Source organism: Pipistrellus kuhlii, unplaced genomic scaffold (genome assembly GCF_014108245.1).
Source record: "Pipistrellus kuhlii isolate mPipKuh1 unplaced genomic scaffold, mPipKuh1.p scaffold_m20_p_8, whole genome shotgun sequence".
NCBI classification, from domain to species: Eukaryota; Metazoa; Chordata; class Mammalia; order Chiroptera; family Vespertilionidae; genus Pipistrellus; species Pipistrellus kuhlii.
The window spans coordinates 16,535,338-16,553,023 of record NW_023425584.1 but is presented as its reverse complement, the minus strand read 5'-3'; the positions used below and the strand labels follow the sequence as shown (position 1 = coordinate 16,553,023).

At 43.7% G+C, this 17,686-nt stretch overlaps 1 protein-coding gene across 4 annotated transcripts in view; it reads left to right on the top strand.

The window, feature by feature from the left end:
• The first annotated feature begins 3,800 nt into the window (after positions 1-3,800).
• Positions 3,801-17,686, top strand: part of GRIA1 (glutamate ionotropic receptor AMPA type subunit 1) — a 270,354-nt gene continuing 256,468 nt past the window's right edge. For 2 of the 4 annotated variants that reach the window (XR_004985576.2, XM_045577002.1), the window contains exons 1-2: positions 3,801-4,208; positions 7,183-7,320. Coding sequence is in view for 3 of the 4 variants with exons in the window: in XM_045577002.1 (XP_045432958.1) it covers positions 4,127-4,208; positions 7,183-7,320 (220 nt within the window). In the remaining variant the exon portion in view is untranslated. The remainder of the gene's footprint in view (positions 4,209-7,182; positions 7,321-17,686) is intronic. The other 2 variants (XM_036423636.2, XM_036423635.2) reach the window with 2 other exon arrangements.

Here is a 17,686-nt window from a genome sequence, read left to right as displayed (position 1 = left end):
TACATGGTTAATGTGTAAGTTAGGTTCTAATCCCTGCCCTGTGGGGTTGTTGGGAGGATGACATGAATAATGGATATACAAATTCTGTGTAAATCACAATGTCTTGTGTGTGTGCAGTTTGGTTGCCATCAGTCACAACAGACTATGAACAGTCAAACCTTCCAAGATGGATACTGGGGATGGCAAACAGGATTCGAAGCTATAAGGAGTTTGACATGGTGAACTAATGAAGGATGACATCAGAATAGGTTGTCCTGGGTGTGGATGGTATACAGTCTTAACCTCTGAAGCTGAGGTCAGTGTCTTCTTCCTCACACACATTCCTGGTCATAGAACTCTCATACTAAAAAACTACCCGTGGCTCTCCATTGTCTGCCAGGAATTCAGTGGCTTTCATTCACATCCTGACCTTGCCCTTGTCTGGTTTTACATTCCCCAACCTGTCCTGCATGGGCGCCTACACACCTGGCATCTTCTCCGGCCTCCAGCCCTTGCAGGTGCTCTTCCCTTGGTTTGCATCTCTGTTCTCAGCCCTCACTTTCTTTTTTTAAAAAAATATATGTTTTCTTTTAATTAATTTTAGAGAGAGGAAGAGAAAGGGAGAGAGAAATAGAAATAACAATGAGGAGAGAATCATGGATCTGCTGCCTCCTACATGCTCCCCACTAGGAATCAAGTCCACAACCAGGGTGTGTGCCCTGACCAGGAATTGAACTGTAACTCCTTATTCATGAGTCAACACTGGTCAACACTGCTGGGCTCGGCCCTCACTTTCTGCCTGTAGTTTCCTCCTTCACAGCTCAGCTTTTTGGAAGCCCGGCTGACTCCCCAGACAGATGTTCAGTCCCTTCCTTCGCTTCCTTCTTTGCTCCCCTGTGTTGTGTTTACATCTCTATTAGAGCACGTGCCATTGAGTGCTCTGGATGACTGGGTTCATCTGTCTTTCTCTTCTACCACATTCACCTGCCTTGAGGTGGGTTGTGTATCTGATTCATTTCCATATCCCCCAGCACCTGACACCCTGTTGGATACAGAATATGTTCTCCACCAATATTTGAAGAGAATTCTGAAGGCAAACAGTTGAACCTTAATGTACTTAGACCTAGATACCCAGACTTGAAATGTATAACCTCCATGTTTATTTAGTCACTAGAGGCCAGGTGCATATTTGTGCACTTTGGGTGGGAAGGTAGGGGGATAGAAGGGGGTCCTTCAGCCCTGCCTGTGCCCTTTTGCAGTCTGGGAGCCCTTGGGGGATGTTTGACTGATGGCTTAGGGCCATATCCAGGAGGGGGGGGGGAGTGGGCCTAAGCTGGCAGTTGGACATCCCTACTTCTGCCACGAAGGTGTGAGAGGCTGCCGCTACCACTACCGCCACCGCCACCTTTGCTGCACTCCCAGCCACCAGCCTGGCTTCTGGCTGAGCAGCGCTCCCCCTGTGGGAGTGCACTGACCACCAAGGGGAAGCTCCTGTGTTGAGCATCTGTCCCCTGGTGGGCAGTGCACATCACAGTGACTGGTCATTCTGCTGTTCAATTTGCATATTGCCCTTTTATTATATAGGATTGAGCAACTCTATATATTTAATAGGCCAATGGGAGTCATTGGTCATATTTGAGCAGAGCAATAATGAAGAACTCTATTTTAGGAAAACCTACCTGACTGCATGACTTGAAATGATTGAAGAAAATGTATGGTTTTGACTACTTTAAGACCCTCTCCTCCAAAGTAAGTGAAATAAGTCCTGCCTATTCCAGGTGGGTGTTGAGGTTTTGCTAATTAATTCTTGTAAAGGGCTTTGAGATCTTCCTCTGAAAGGTGACAGAAAAGTGTGAAGCTTCCAGTGACAGCCTAATTATTATTATTACCAGGCATAAAGCTCAGAGATCTTAAAAGATTCCCCTGGTACCATTCAAAATAGTAAGAGACAAAAAAATGCAAATGGAGAAATTATATTTTAAGCCAGAATCACTGCATCACAGACGTCTAATGTCAGCGGGGACTTTAGAGGCAACCTTTCCTGATCTCTTCTCTCACCTTCTCAAGCTAAGGTTCACATACCTTTAGAATCTTCCTGCCGAGTGCTGTCTGCATTAGAACCTAAGGGTTAAGAGCTTGGGCCTGATTGCAGGGTTTCCTGTGTTCAAATCCCCAATCTCTCCCTTGTTTGTAATGGAATCTCCGGTGAATTTCAGGCATCAGTTTCTTGAACTATAAAATGGGGATTAGATGATCTACCACAGGTGTCATTGCACAAGTAAATGATGCAAACATATTGTATGGCATGGAACTTGGCACATGGTAAATAAATAACATTAGCTCTGAAAATCACTTCAGCTAATTAATATATGTGAGAGTGCATGGGAAATTATAAAGCATCTGACCTCTAAGTTGCTCCTACTTTAGGGGTTCCATCAAACACGGTCTGATATTTCTTGCAAATCCCAGCCTTCCTAGCTGTCCTGCAAGTATGGGAGAATGTGCATTGTCAGTGAGGGAAGTGGGGAGTTTTGGATAGTCAAAATGACAAAGCAAAATTGGGTCCGTTCTCCCTCTTTCTAATAGAGCTTTCGTTTCCAAGACTATCATTCATCAAGTGGGATTCTGACGAGGGCAGTGAGTGGGCCCATTGGTAATACCCAGAATATTCAAATTCATAGATTAAACAATAGATGTGTTAGTCCTGAGCATCCAGACTCCATCTTAGTAGGTCCATGTCTTTATGGTTGAATCCTAGAGTCTCACTTTTTTCATTAGTAAAATAAGGGTTGTGGCCACGTCACAGGTGTGAGGAGAGAGCAGGGTAACACTGTGAAGTCGCGTCAGAAACTATAAAGTGCTGTGATTGGTAATGACGACTACTCTGGAACCCACACTGTTTCCCTGACCAGAGTTGTCCCCCTGCAGGTTATTCCAGCGAGAACCCCTGTCCAGGAGGCTCTATGGAGTTCCAGTTTACAGGAGAATGGCCGCATCCAGAGGTAACTGTAAGAAGTCTGAATCCTCTCACTCCAATCCCTGCAAAATGACTCATGTAATTGCTCTGGGCAAGTATCCTTTGCCGTCATGTACACCCACACATTCTGATGCCAGAGTCTCCTGTGGAATGCAGGGAAGCGGGGAAGGGGGCCCATTTTCAATGCCTATGGTTTAGGGACCACCAATTCCACCCGCAAAGGCACACAGGGACTGCACAATGTCCAAGCAAAGGCACCTGCCAATCATCCCAGACTCTCAGGTTTGTCTTTCTGTCACTCCTCCCATGAGGGAGGGAAAGCATTTTTCCCCTCTAAAGCTCCTAGGGGGCTTTCTAGGGTCTTCCCCTCAGGAATTAGTTGTAGGAATAATTGGGCCAGTGGAGTGCAGGAGATATATCCAGCACAGCCCGAGCGCTCCTAGAAAAAGTGACCTAGATCAAGCAGCCTGTGGATGGAGGACTATTGCGGGGACCCCCTGCCACCTACTGACTTACAGCTGAACCCACATTCCCAGGAGCATCTGCCAGGCTGGGGGCTGGGGGAGGGGGCAGAAAGCTGAGGAAGGCAAGGGGGCAGCGGGGGAAGGGGACACTGGCTTTGTCCCTTTTAGGACCAAGCTCCTTGTATCACACTCCCTCACCCACCCTCCCACCCATCCGCCTAGCACCCTGAAAGGAGGATGAGGTGAGGACGGGAGGCCAGGAGTGACAGGGAGAGAGGGCAGCTGTGGAACTCTAAGCTGGCTGGTGGGCATGAGCACACAGCTTGCTGCCTGTGTGAGTGTGAGGGGGAGAGCGAGGGAGCGCGAGCAAGGGAGGGAGAGAGAGGCAGGCTGCTCCAGGAGAGGAGAGGAGAGGAGGAGAGGAGAGGGGAGGAGAGGGGAGCAAGCGCTCCAGCTAGCATGAGGACGGCTTCTCTTTTCCGTGCTCAGTTAATCTGGCTGTCAGTTGGTGTTAACACTGCAGTTTAAGTGCTCGGATTCCAAGGGAAACACACACCTCTGCCGAAGGAAGAAAGGAAGAAAGGAAACGCGGAAGGAACTGCAGGAGGAAAGGAACAGCAGAACAGAGAGAGGAATACAGGGAAGGGGGGAAACACCAAATCTATGATTGGACCTGGGCTTCTTTCTCGCCAATGCAAAAAGGAATATGCAGCACATTTTTGCCTTCTTCTGCACCGGTTTCCTAGGCGCGGTAGTAGGTGCCAATTTCCCCAACAATATCCAGATCGGTGAGTGAGAGGGGCAGCCGGGGGAGGGACTTTCTGGGGTCTGGCCAGGTTTTTTTCTGAGGAGGGGGGTGTCTATGTCTCCCCACCCCCACTAAGGACTGTGCTTGACTAGTGAAAGCTGTGCTTCGGTGATGGGAGAAGGACTTGGGCCACAGCGTGGGGAGGGGGCTCCTCTTGATCAGATGGGGAGCAGAGGGGAAGTGCTCTCTCTCTCTCTCTCTCTCTCTCTCTCTCTCTCTCTCTCTCTCTCTCTCTCTCTTTCACACACACACACACACACACACACACACACACACACACACACTCCAGGCATGAGCATGTGAAATGGAGGAATAAAAATAATCAAGCTTTAGCAAGGAAAGAAATGGTGGAGGTTTAAGGAGTTAACTCCATTGCTTGGTAGATGGTGCCTGATTTCCTTTACTTATATAAATACCTGTGGTGTCTGATGTGTGTGATTATGTATTAAGTAGCCACACAGACACTTAATTGAGAGTGGCAGTGATTTCTTAGCTGGAGGAGGTCTCTTTAAAGAGACCATCTAAAATAAGGAGCGACGGGTTTATTGCAGCCATTGAAATAATGCCAAAAGCACCCCCCAAGTAAGGGGGCTCCCCTCCTGCTCTGGACTCTTCCAGCTGCCTGCTCTCTGCTGTCTGCCATGCCGGGCTGGTGGTCCCCACTGCTGGGATCCTGGGACTTCCTAGCCTGCCTTTTCTCTGCTCCTTCAATGGCTCCCTCCTCTTCGATTTTCTGTGCACAGACCTTTACACACAAACGCACACATTTACACACACTCCTCTGCCCTCCTCCGAGCTTTCCCAGCCCTGGGCTCCATCCCTGCAACTTGCAGCTGGTTTCCACAGGCTGCTTGTCTTTTTGTTCCCTGTTTCCCCTTCCTAGTTGTTGTGCTTCTAAAAAGACCCCCAGCCTCCCTGTATTTATGGGGCAGCCAACCTACACTGCTTCTCATGTTAATAATGGGTGAAAGCAAAACAAACAGGAACTGTTAGACCAATTACAACGCGTGTCCACAAGGGCCCTGGGATTCAGTGTGACCGCATCTCAGAGCTGTTTGTAAGGAGGAATCAAGCAAGCTGCTCTGCTTGGAAGCATCTTGGCTGGTTTGGGTTCTGTTTTCTCACCCCTGACAGGGACCTAGCTCCTTAGGGAAAGTTCTCATCACCTATCACTTGTGTTCTTTGTGTGAGTCTGTTTGTGGGGGGCTGTGGTGCAGGTGGTATGCTGTTGAGCACACAGCATGTGCTGCAGTATCAGTCACTTTTGGCCTCCCCAGCGGGCTGGCTCCGAGGGCTGGAATAGCCACGGAGTAACTTGCTTTGTTTCCTGACACCTGTTAAGCTACATTCGGAAGTGTGTCTGTGTACCTGTGTTAGTGCCTTACAAGCAAAACAAAACTTCCTGCCTCCCAGCAGCTCAGCCTGTAGCTGCCTGCCTCCCCACTCCCACCCCCTCTTTCATTCACTGCAGGGGCTCCAAGGGAAAGACTGGGACTGGGAAGTGTTTTGGGGTATGGTCATCTTGGGGGTGAAGGGAGAGCAACAGAATCCAGAAGGAGTTTGTTGTTTTCCCTCTTTAAAATGGAAGACTATGCACAGGTGTAAATCGCTTGCTTTTAGGTGTAGCATTGCTTATGTTGGTACTTATGTATTGCCCATACCTTGCTGATTGAAAATGTTTTTCTTCAGATATGTCAGAGTGTATTTGTGTATTTTGCCATGGGGTTAACATGGGAGGGAGGAGAGTGTACATGATTTGCTTGCCCATGTGTCTCTGGAGAGTTTTCATCATATTTAACTCCCACTTGCTGTTCAACTGATACAACCATTGTTCTGTTTTCAAATAAAGGGCTGAAATATTAAATTGTAGAGCAAGTGCTGAAAAAAATCACTGCCAGCAGGTAGTACGTGATTTTCCTTGTACAATCTCTATGAAAAGCCTTATAATCTATTTATTGGTTCTGGAAACCAAACACATACCCCCTGTATAAGAAGTTAGAAGTGCCTGACACTGGGACTATGATTCCTCTGGGCTCTGCGGTAAACTTCTGTGTAAACATTCATTGTAGTGCAACCTCTGGAAATAGCTCACGTTCACCCACAGGAATGTGTTTTAATTCATTTACATGCCCACAGTAAATACAAAGGTAAGCCATGTACTCTTGTTTCTTGGAAATGGAGCCCCAACAGGCGCCTTTGTTGTTCTTTTTAACTAGAATAGAAAACTCATATTCTCTGGACATTCGAAGCCCTCAGCTGTTTAAAGGCCAAGGTTCTATCATGCAAATGCACACCAGGGCAATTCCTTATGTAACAAGTCATTCCTAGGTAGCTGGGATGTGAGTGTAAAAGAAGCAGCAAAACACTGTTTGCATAAAATCAAGAGTTTTCAGAGGAGATGAAGAATGAACCTTCCAGGTGATAGGAGAGTTAAATCGCATGAAGGTCTTGGCAGGTCCAAGGCCAAAAGTATCAAACCAAATGGGTATAGTGTGGGAGAAGCCCACAGGGCCCCAGAGTTAGGATTCACTGTGCCACATGTAGTAGCACTACTCCTGTAAGGCTCTGTGGTGAGAAATGGGTTCGATAGAAGACAAAGTTAGACACAACAAGGGTCTATGTGCATATAAGAGCATAGGGCACCTAGGTGGTTGGCACAGGGAGGAGAAAGGGAAATGCCACAGTTCTCCTGGTTTCTCTGACCTGAGCTGAGTCGAGGGGTAACAATCCAATGTTTGGGGAGAGTGACTGGTGAGTTAAAGGCCCTTGTCCCATAAAAGCCCATCTACAGAAATGTAAGCCTCAGTGTCCAGTTACCTCTATTTGAACTCTCACTGCCACCACTAAAGGCTACAACTAGTGAGTGTGGCATGGGGAGAAGAAGGAGGTCCTTCTGGGAAGGAATCAAACCTGTCTCTAGCTCAGAAACCATTCTTCATTTTCTTTCCTCACAGGGGGATTATTTCCGAACCAGCAGTCGCAGGAACATGCCGCTTTTAGATTTGCTTTGTCGCAACTCACAGAGCCCCCAAAGCTCCTCCCCCAGATTGATATTGTGAACATCAGCGACAGCTTTGAGATGACCTATAGATGTAAGTAATTGCTTCTATTTCTGAGATTTTTTTCTGCGATCGACCAATGAGAAGAGGGCCTGTGGGTAGGTGATGGTGTTGCAAAAATGACTTGAGTTGTCATTTGTCTTCATAAGAGAAAGCCCTCCAAGAAAAATGTCTAGGGCTTTTTGAGTGATTCCATCAGTTGGCATTTTAGCTCCTGCAATGCCTCATAGAATAGATTCACTTTTTCACTGTCAGCTAACTTTAAATGCCAGCACAATGGGTACTTGGGTTGACTGCATCTCCTCTACCTCACAGGTTTTCTGATTTCGCTGAAAGAGTTTTCGTACTTATGAAACTTCTGAGAGACATTGAAATCAAGAGTCTGACTTGGAGAATGTGGTTTAAAATGCTTAAGCCTTTTCCTGTCCAAAAATTAAAAGGAGAAAATGTCCCTGTAACTTGATTTAAAAAAAAGACTATATGAGAAGTTGTATATCTGGTTTTCCATTTTGGGAAATGACTAATAATTCCTGAAAGATCAGTGCCTTGATTATTTCTAAAATGCTTTGAAGTGATTGATTGCTTGAACACAATTTGCAGGGCAGACTTTGAGCATAATGCAGAACAGAGGTGACCTCAGAAGGAGAAGGGAGAAATAAATTTCCAACATCTGAATTGAAAGCATTATAAAATATGGGCAACAAACACCATCCTGAGTTTTTCTGACAACTAGGACTGAAAAAGAAACTATGTGGTCACATGATTGCCATTTTGTGACAGATGAAAGCATAAAAATTAATCAGTAGAGACATATTCCTTGCAGGGATTAAGCTCAAGGGGGTATTATGGCATGGAAGTGTGAGCTGAATGGGCAAGAACTACTTAAGATTTGAAACTGGTTTAAACTGGAACCATAGGTTTTGTGTGTCACATGGACTCGGTCACTTCTGCTAAGCCGTGGATGTTAGAAGTCACAGATAGTATTTCTTTAATCTTTCCCTCATTTCCTCATGGTGGGCTCTCAATGATTTGAACCGAACATGCTTTGCAGGCTCAAACTGAGAATTTAGAATTCTTCCTATCCCTAAAACCACTTATAGAATAATGTAGATACAAATTCCAAGAATTATAATTTTATCAGATTCCATTTATTGAGGATATTTGTTTCAGGAACTAGAAGTATTTTATAAATAATGATAACTACATTCGTTGCCATATATTGAGCATCTACTATGGCCTAAGCAATGCACTAATTGTTTTTCATTTAATCCTCACAAGAGCCCTGCAGAGCACTGTTATCTTTTAGAGATGAAGAAACTAAAGCTTCAACAGGTTATATAATATCCCCAAGATCATCCAGGAAGTAAATGGTGGTCTAGTGAAACAAAGGTCCATTTTCCTGGGCATGACAATGTTTCCCATGGTAACCTGATCAATTATACTGAGATTACCCAAGAAGCAAAATGGAGTTTCTGGGTGTTGTAAGGCAATGGCCCGATAAAGCACCTAAGAAGAAAACTGTATAGTGCTTCAAATTGCAGCTTTGATTTTGCAGAAGAGTTACCCATTGAATAAATGAAATAGCAATTCTTCATGTTAGTAATGCTGAGATTGAAACATCTTGTCTATTTTGTTACTTGATACCCTTCAAAAAGAGCTGAAGTTTAATTGTTGAGTTGTAGTTCTGTGAAACCATCTCCCTGGGAAGCTAAAATAATCTTGAGTAGGTATTTGGTTATCTGATAACCTCTCATTTCTTTTGATATGGCTTACAGTAGAGCATTTGGATAGATTTGGATGGGTGGATCAATGCATCTAAAAACAACCTGTGATTATGTATAATATTTTGCATTTGTATGAATATGCTCATTTATTTCCTGAGGAAAGACTCCAAAGATTTTGTCATACTCCATAGCTTTTGTCATACATCCTCTCAAAAGGTTCCATTACTCAAGAAGGATTACTTGTTTAGGAAATCAAGAAGAATAAAAGGCTGGCACTCATACTACTGAGAACTGTCTACAGCACAGCTTGTTGGAAAGAGATGTTAACTGCTGTCCTAGTGTTAAGATGTTGACTGACAGGACAAGATAATAGAAGACAAAAATAGGAGGAAATGTTCTGAGGCAAAAGGTGGTGCTTCTGTACTGTTATCTTCACAACCTAAGCCTTGATCTCTATTAGGGCTGGTGGCCATTTATTAGGGAGATTGAAATATGAAATATCATTCATTGTGGTTAGTGAACCTAGAATGAATGGATCTGGGTTCTTGACCTTGATTACTGCCATGTACCAGTGCACAAGTTCCTGTGAATTTGCTTATTCTTTCAATCTCTAATGGACATTAGAAAACCAGAGATGAGAAAAGGCCCTTGTTCTTAAGTATTATAGCTTACAATCCAGTGTGTGTGTGTGAAGGGGCAGGGAGGGGGAGGGGATACAGGTCTGACAGAAGAGGTTGTCTGAGAAGCAATAACACTATCTTGTGCTTAGATCTTTAATTGTTCCCGTTAGCTCCAAGATCAGAGAGGGTACTGGGCAGTTTGGGTAGCAACTGTGGCATTGTCATTGCCAACCTTCCTGGAAGATTCTCTGTAAACTTCCACATGAGGCTGGGGACCATCTGGGCTATGTTCATGCTGTCCACTGGTCTGTGAAAATTGTACACCTGTCCCAATTGGAATTGACTAAAAAAACATCAAAGGGAAGAGAGAAGTTTTAAGGAAGATGCATCCATCAATCATTTATGGGAAAACGGGTACAACATCTTATTCAGATTTAATATCAGGTGCTTTTTGAAATATGAACCAGTAGTTACTTTAAATTAACTGCCCCAGTTTTACCTCCAGAAAATAATCAAATCTTCGTATTTTTATAATTTTTGCTGTCATTTGATATTTTCTTGTGCATTTTGCTATTCATTATCCTTCCACCAGAGGGTGGAGAAGGGAAGGGAGAAGTATAAGAGGAGCTATTCCTACTAAATGTGTTAATAACAGGGATTAAAAAGAAAGAATGGTGGTTATGGGGTAGAGGATGCCAAAGAGATGGAAGAGGAAGATTGCTAACACCACTGGCCAAAATGAGAGTTTTGTGTCTTCTCTTCATTCATTCTTTCTTGTTTTCCTAGTATGCCATCATTAAGGAATAAAGTCATTGAATCAGCAACCCAAATACCTTGGGATCTCCTCTGAGTACTCTTCCAAGCCTACAAGGGCATGTGTTAGGGAAATTGTCCATAGATATGGTAGTTACTGACCATTCAGTTTATCTGGGTGCCTTTATGGTAAGTATAAATAAAGGAACAGATGAACTACTAATTGGGCTTTCTGTTAGCAGTTTAAGGAGTACTGATGTAACTTAATTATGACATTTTCATTCACGTATCCATCCATTCATTCAGTAAATACATGCTATATGCCTACTTTGTGCCAGGCACTGTGAAAGGTGCGAGGAATGTAATGCTCAATGAAGAAGACATAACTTCTTTCCTTATGGGGTTACATTTCAGCTCATAGGTTCTCAAACTTTAGAGCCCATAATATTCATCCAGGGAGCTTATTTAAAGCAAGATTCAGAGGCAGACTCTGGACTTTCTGAATCAGAATATTCAAGAACTGGCCCTAGGGGGATTTTGCAGTAGTTAGTATGAGCATCAAACTTTGAGAAAGAAACTCTTAAGTCTAAAAAGTCTTCTATTCCCTGAGCAAGCATTTCTGAGCCTTTAATGAAGCCCAGGTATGGTGGTAAGCACTAGCAATGCAGACAAAAGGAAGACATGTTCCCTGCCCTGGAGGACCTTATTACCTGTAAGGCTGACTGCTCTCTAAAGAGAAAATTAAAATGTAATGTTGCATGTGTTATAGCAGTGATTTGTGGAAGTGTTAGAGTTGTCTTGAGGAGTAGGGTTTGTTTCTCAGAGAGTGGTAGTGGAACTGAGTTTTAGTGACAAACAGAAGCTCTCCAGGAGGACCAAGTGAGGGGGCTGGAAGGGATGAGGTAAGTGTGTTCAGGAAGAGGGAATGGCATGTGCAAAGGTAAAGAAGACACATTATTGGTTCCCTCTGATCTAACCGCTCTCGGCACTTTATTCTAGGCCGCTCACTTGCCACTTATTGATGACTGCAGAATGGGTTGCCAAAATGGCCATCCATAAGCTACGGTAGTTTTAGTACAGTGTTTAAGAATCAAGAGGTTTCACATCAAAATCTGGGTATCTTAGCTTTCTTTAAAATTTCAAAAAATCTGACAACACAATTTAACAGGTCTCTTCTGGCACCTGCATAATCTGAATGTTGGTACACTTGAAGTTGTCCCAGAGGCTCCTTACACTATCTTCATATTTTTGGATTCTTTTTGCTTTTGTTTTTCCGGTTGGGTATTTTTTGCTTCTTTGTATTTCAAATCTTTGACTTGATTCTTGTGATCCTTTAGTCTTCTGTTGAATCTCCTCTGTATATCATTCTTTATTTCAGTCAGTGTATGTTTAATTTCTAGTTGATCCCTTTTCATATCCTCAAGGGTCTCACTAAATTTATTGGCCTTTTCTAGAAAATTCTTGAAGAACCTTATAACCATTGTTTCAAATTCTATATCCAATAGTTTGCTTTCCTCCATTTCTTTCATTTGTGACCCGTTTGTCACCACATTTTGGCTGCTTCCCATGCTGACAGAGTGGTTTTGTGTGCTAGGTATCCTATAGGGCCCAGTGGCTCAGCCTCTCCAGTTACCTGAGGTGTACACTCTTGGTGCACCCCTTTGTGGGCTGTGTGCACAGTTTTGTTGTAGTTAAGCTTTGATTGTTGTATCACTGGGTTGAATTGATCTCCTGGCCAATTGGCTGTGAGGATCAGCTGTGTCTATGATGGGAGAACTTCTGTGCTGGAGACATCCTTATGAGGCAAGACTTGCTTCATTGGGGCTTTGGTGTACTGAGTCTGCCCCCTGAGTGTGTCCCTTATGGATCTAAGAAGTTGTAATCTGGATGGTCCTACTCTGACCCCTGGGTAAGCTGACTCTTGGATCTCCAAGGAGATGCTAATTTAGCCTTTGCCTGAGGCCACCAAGCAGGAGCTATGGAGAGATCTGCAGATTCCTCTTCTTTGTTTGGGGTTTGGAAGTGCCTAGTTGAGGCCCTGCTGTGAAGCAATGCAAGCTGCTGTGGGACCTTGGGCCTTCTTTTGGATGTTCTGGGTCTCTCTGACTCAGCTGCAGTTTGTTAGGTAGGTTTGGATTTCAAAGGACCAGTCCATTCATATGCAAAAGCCTCTGCCCATAGCTTGGATGGGGTGGAATCTCAGGGCAGAGCAAACAGCAATGGCTTCCCATTAGCCCTGCCCTAAGAGGCCCCTGGGTCTCAGTGTCCTTTGGTACTCACTGCAAGCACCTCTGAGAGAAAGCCATCCTGGAGTTCTACCCGCTGCCAGACAGTCCAGTTTCTCCCTGTATGAGTCTGGGTCCCCAGAGTTTTGCCCGAAACTGGAGTGAAGAGCAGTTGGGAGCTTGTGTCTCCCTCCAGATTGAAAAAGACAGCTGTATACTCAGTTGCCAGCCCTTTCCGAGTGCACGTGCCTCTGTATCTCTGCACTTTACTTCTGCAGCTCCTCTGAGGCTCAGAGTGCTTTTCTCTTCCCTTCTAGTTGTAGAATTTCCACTTAGCAAGCCTTCCTGTGGTTCTGGATGATGTCCATTTTGTCTTTTAGTTGTAGTTTTCAAGTGGTTGTGTGAGGCAACAAGTTCAAATATTTACCTGTGCGGCCATCTTGGTTTCTCCCATGAAAATCTTTCATTTGGTGTTGCTGAGAACACATGTCACAGGGCTAGCCCCCTAATACAAAGGAACAGCTGTCTCCAAGAGTCAGAGAATAACACAGAATAAAAATGCTGAGAGCCTAAGTGTCAATCAGCTGAGGGGTAGTGTGCCTGATTATAGTGGGTCCCCTTTGTTGTGGATCTACGCAAGAAACACATTCTAACGAGACTTTAAGCCGGCATTGATAACAGACAGATACTTTAGCTTTTGCCTGAGCATCTTTTATCATTTTCAGATTTGTAAAATAACAGTCCACAGACTTGTTTTTTCAAAATATGACATAGAAATCTAGATTTATGGCTTCTCTGAAAAAAAAAAACACAAAAAAACACAAAAAAACAAAACAAAACAAAAAAAACAACCAAAAAACAAAAACACAAAAAAGTAGGACATCAAACAACCCTGGACCCACATTCCTGCTCAGCTTCTATTGTGTAGAGCTGAGAAGTGCTGTCCTCTTTAAGTGTAAGGCATAAACTCTGAAGTTTACCAAAATCCTTGCCACTCCCTATTGTACATGTGGCCAGTGTATAAAAATGATGATGCTTGCCCAGGCCAATAAGCAGTACAATGTGCTTATACTTGATGTCTAGCCTTCAGTATCTGTCACTTTATTATTTCATTCTAATAGTACCTAATATTCACTCTGTAACAAATAGCTGAAGACACAAAAGGTGTGTAAAACTCCTGCTATCCAAAACCTAGTTTGTATATCATAATGGAAAGTATGGAGGGCTGGTGGTGGGATAAGCAAAGACCATTTTGAAGACCTACTATGTGCCAGATACTTCACATATATTGTCTTATTTAAGTTTTATAACAAAAAATTGAAAGGATATTATCCCCATTTCATAAATGATGCTACTGAGACCAAAAAGATAGTGTCTTCTCCATATTATGCAATGAATTAAGGGCCTAAACTAGCATTTGAAACCAGTCTTGGGGTTTCCTAAACTCAATGAGCTTTCACTCTTTCAAGATATGTGACTATGTGGACACAAAAATAGTGAAATGGCACGAACGCTAAACAAGAAGTGAAAGTCAAGTTTATGATTCAGGATTAAGAGCTAAGACTTATGAGGCAGAAGCTAGAAGTTAGATGGTTGTGGATAAGGAATTCTGCTTCAGGGAGGTTGGGCTAGAGAAGGCATTGAAGAATGGAGCAGATTTTGATAGTAATATGAGTGGAAGGTATTTCAAGTGGATAAAATCACAGTATTTCTTCTTCCCTCTCCTCAGCCACTCCAGCATATGTTTGTTTTGGCAAGGTGGGACATTCAGTTTGTTTCCTATATCTATACCACATTTTCAGGTGTTTACATGTCTCTGCTAGATGTCCAATCTGATTGCAGCTCCTCCATTTTTACCTGTGCCCTTACCTGGAGACATGTAGTTTTCAATATGTGTCTGTGGGTGACTCAGCTCTTGTTATAATATTTATATCTATCCATAAGTCTTTTATTTTGTGCAGAAAAGTATAATATGTGTGAACATTGCTTTTTCTAACTAGTTGGAAGACTTCTGCTGAAATGGGAGAGATTAATGTCCTCCTCTGAGATGTTCAAGATAAAGCACAGGACAATGGGAAACCATTAAGATTCATGGATTTGTCCATTTGTTCAAAGCACTGCCATCAATATACTACTAGAGGCCCGATGCACAAAATTCGTACAAGGGGCTTGGCCCTTGCAGCCCCAGCTGCCTTAGCCTCCCAGCACTGGCTGCCTTAGGCCTCACAGCCCCAGCTTTGACCAGAAGGTCATCGGATGGTCAAGGTCATCCAGATGGTTGTTCTGTTGTTCGGTCTAATTAGCATTTTAGCTCTTTATTATATAGGATTACTGCCCCTTCCAAGCTCCTGCAGACAGCATTCATTGATTACAGAATTCTTTCCCACTGAATCTCCACATGACCTTAAATTTCTTTTCACCACAGCATTCTAGGCAGCTACTGCAAATCACAAATTGGTCAGAGTTAAAGCTGATGCAACAGATAAAATCAATTTGCTTTTTTAAGGCAGTACAGTAGGAATTAAGGAAAATACAATATATTAGGTATTGATTTCTCCCCTTAAGGGGCTCAGTTTCCTATAGAGGAAATAGACACACACACAAAAATGATATAATTACCCCCCCCCCCCCCTTTACACAAACACATGAAGGAAGGAAAACTTCCAGATGGAGGAATCAGACCAGGTTTCATAAAACAAGGACATATGAACTGAATTTAGAAAGACAGGTAGGATATAGACTGGAAAACACACACACACACACACACACACACACACACACACACACACACATCCCTCAAGTCTGGATGCAGTGAAAATTATTCTGGATCGAGGATTGAAGACCTGAGTTCAAATGCTGTACTCTGTTCTTAAAATCACATGTGACATTGGAGAAGCACCTGTTCCCTACCACCCAGTGCTAATTTGTAAAATGAAACTCACATAATCTCTAAGAATCCCTCCAAGCTATATTTCTATGGTGAGAATGCATGGAAAACACCAAAGATAAACAATTCAAAGAAGACGCTCTTGTACCAGCCATTGGTTGGAGGGGATCACTCAACAGATTGAGAATCTAAGGAGAGCTTTGAACCTCCCACCCCAATCCACCAAGTGTCACATTTTACAAACACAGGGGTATTAACCCTACCAGGAGCTTCAGATGCATTCATTCAGTATTCACCAAGCACTGTCTTTATGGAGTGCTTATTATTGTGAGCAAAAACAGAAAACAGCCTTGTGCTCCTGGAGCTTACTGGCTAGTGAGAGATGCTATTAGTCATATAATTGTGCAAATGAATGTATCATTATAGGTTGTGACAAAGATGTGAAAAAAGGGGTCATAATTCAATGAAAACATATTACAAAGGAACTAGCTCTGAGAGGAATGAGTAGGTGTTTGAGCTTAGAATTGAAGGCTTTTGGTGATGTAATGCTGGGAACAGGAGGAATATTCTAGAAACTTCCTGGTTAGAGGCCTGGTGGTGGGGAAAAGACATGGGGCAGGGGAAGCTGGAGAGGATGTCAAGGACTAGGTCTGGTGGGCCCTCTTACACATTTTGATCTTTAAAACAAGAGGGAAGTGCCATGTTCAGATTTCTGTTTTCTCACCAGGAATTAGATGATTCCAAGCACTTTGACACTTTCACATTCCCTGGAGACATTTTGATAATGGAGCAATGGCCTCTGCTCCTTTACTCCTGTTGTGAGTTTGGGATGAAGTCTGGAAGATGCACACAGGAATACATGCTGGGGTGAGGGTGTGAGGGGAGAGCTGATGACTAGATGGAGAGGTGGGTGTTGTATGTGGCTCTGCAGTGTGCCCAGGGTGGGGAGGGTTGTGTGTGTGTGCTCATGGAGATTAGAGCTCAGGAAGACTGGAGCTCAAGGAGATTGGAGGCTGATCTAGCATGGGGCCTGGAAATCTGGTGAGCCTGTATTTGGAAGCCAAGGGAATCACCTAGAGCTCCACTTATGTAATCAACAGGGAAAAGCCACACTACACTGAATCTTGGTCTCTAATCAAACCAGAAAATTCAATGGTTCTAAAATTACCACTGCTGTTTCCTCCACTTTCACCTACAAATTGCTCCTCCCATAGTCCCCTGTGGAAATCCTATCCTCCTGGACAGCCCTTGCTCTTCTACTTCTCCACAATGCCTTTCTCGCTTTTCCATGTTCACACCCTCCTCAGCCACCTCAGTTCTTTGTATCTTCTGCATAATAGCTGTTATACTTAGTCCTGGGTTTGCCTTACCTGTAACCTTGTTTTATCTGCCCAACTGGACTAAGCCTCAGTTTCTTCAGATTCTCATCACAGTCTCTACCACAGTGTGCAGAGATGCTAGTTGAATAAAGTGAATGAATCAATCAATACATGTCTATATGTTATGTAACATCAGTGCCAGTAATGAGAATAAGCCTGAAGCATTGCTGTTTGTGGGGTGGTGGTTTGATTTCACCAGTTCTGAGAGTTTCAGCAGGCAGCATTGAACCTATGGAAGGATATTAAAACCGTGTTTCTGGAACATGATGGAGTGAAAATTAATTGTAAATCAAATCAAAAGCTCATTCCAACTCATCTGGACTATTGTCAGAAGGAGTCCTAAATAAGGTATAAGGCTCCATTTCCTAATTAAAAGATTTCTGGTTCAAGGCCTTGCTGTGCCATTGCTGATGTGCTCAGCTTGTGCCAGTCCTTTCTCCACTTTGGAAACTGTTTCCAATGAAAGTATGTGCTTATTATGAGAAGGAGGAAATCAAAGTTAATTTCAAATCAACTCTCCACTCAACACAATGCCACAAGGTAGGTACTGTTAGTCTCCTGTTTTCACAGATGAGGAAACTGAGCTCTCAGGAGGAGAGGGGGTGGTGGTGTATGTTTCTGGTTCCATTATTAGATATCTGTGGGCTGGGAGGACTCTCTTCATTTTGTTGACTGCTGTGTCTGCCTGCTCCCCTGTGGATCCTATGGTTTCCCTCCCGTGGAGGCAGCCCTCCGCCTCCTCTGGTGTCACAGCTGAGTGCTTTTGTCACACAGCCTCTACATTATCAAGTGGCCTGTGCTGCTTGGTGCC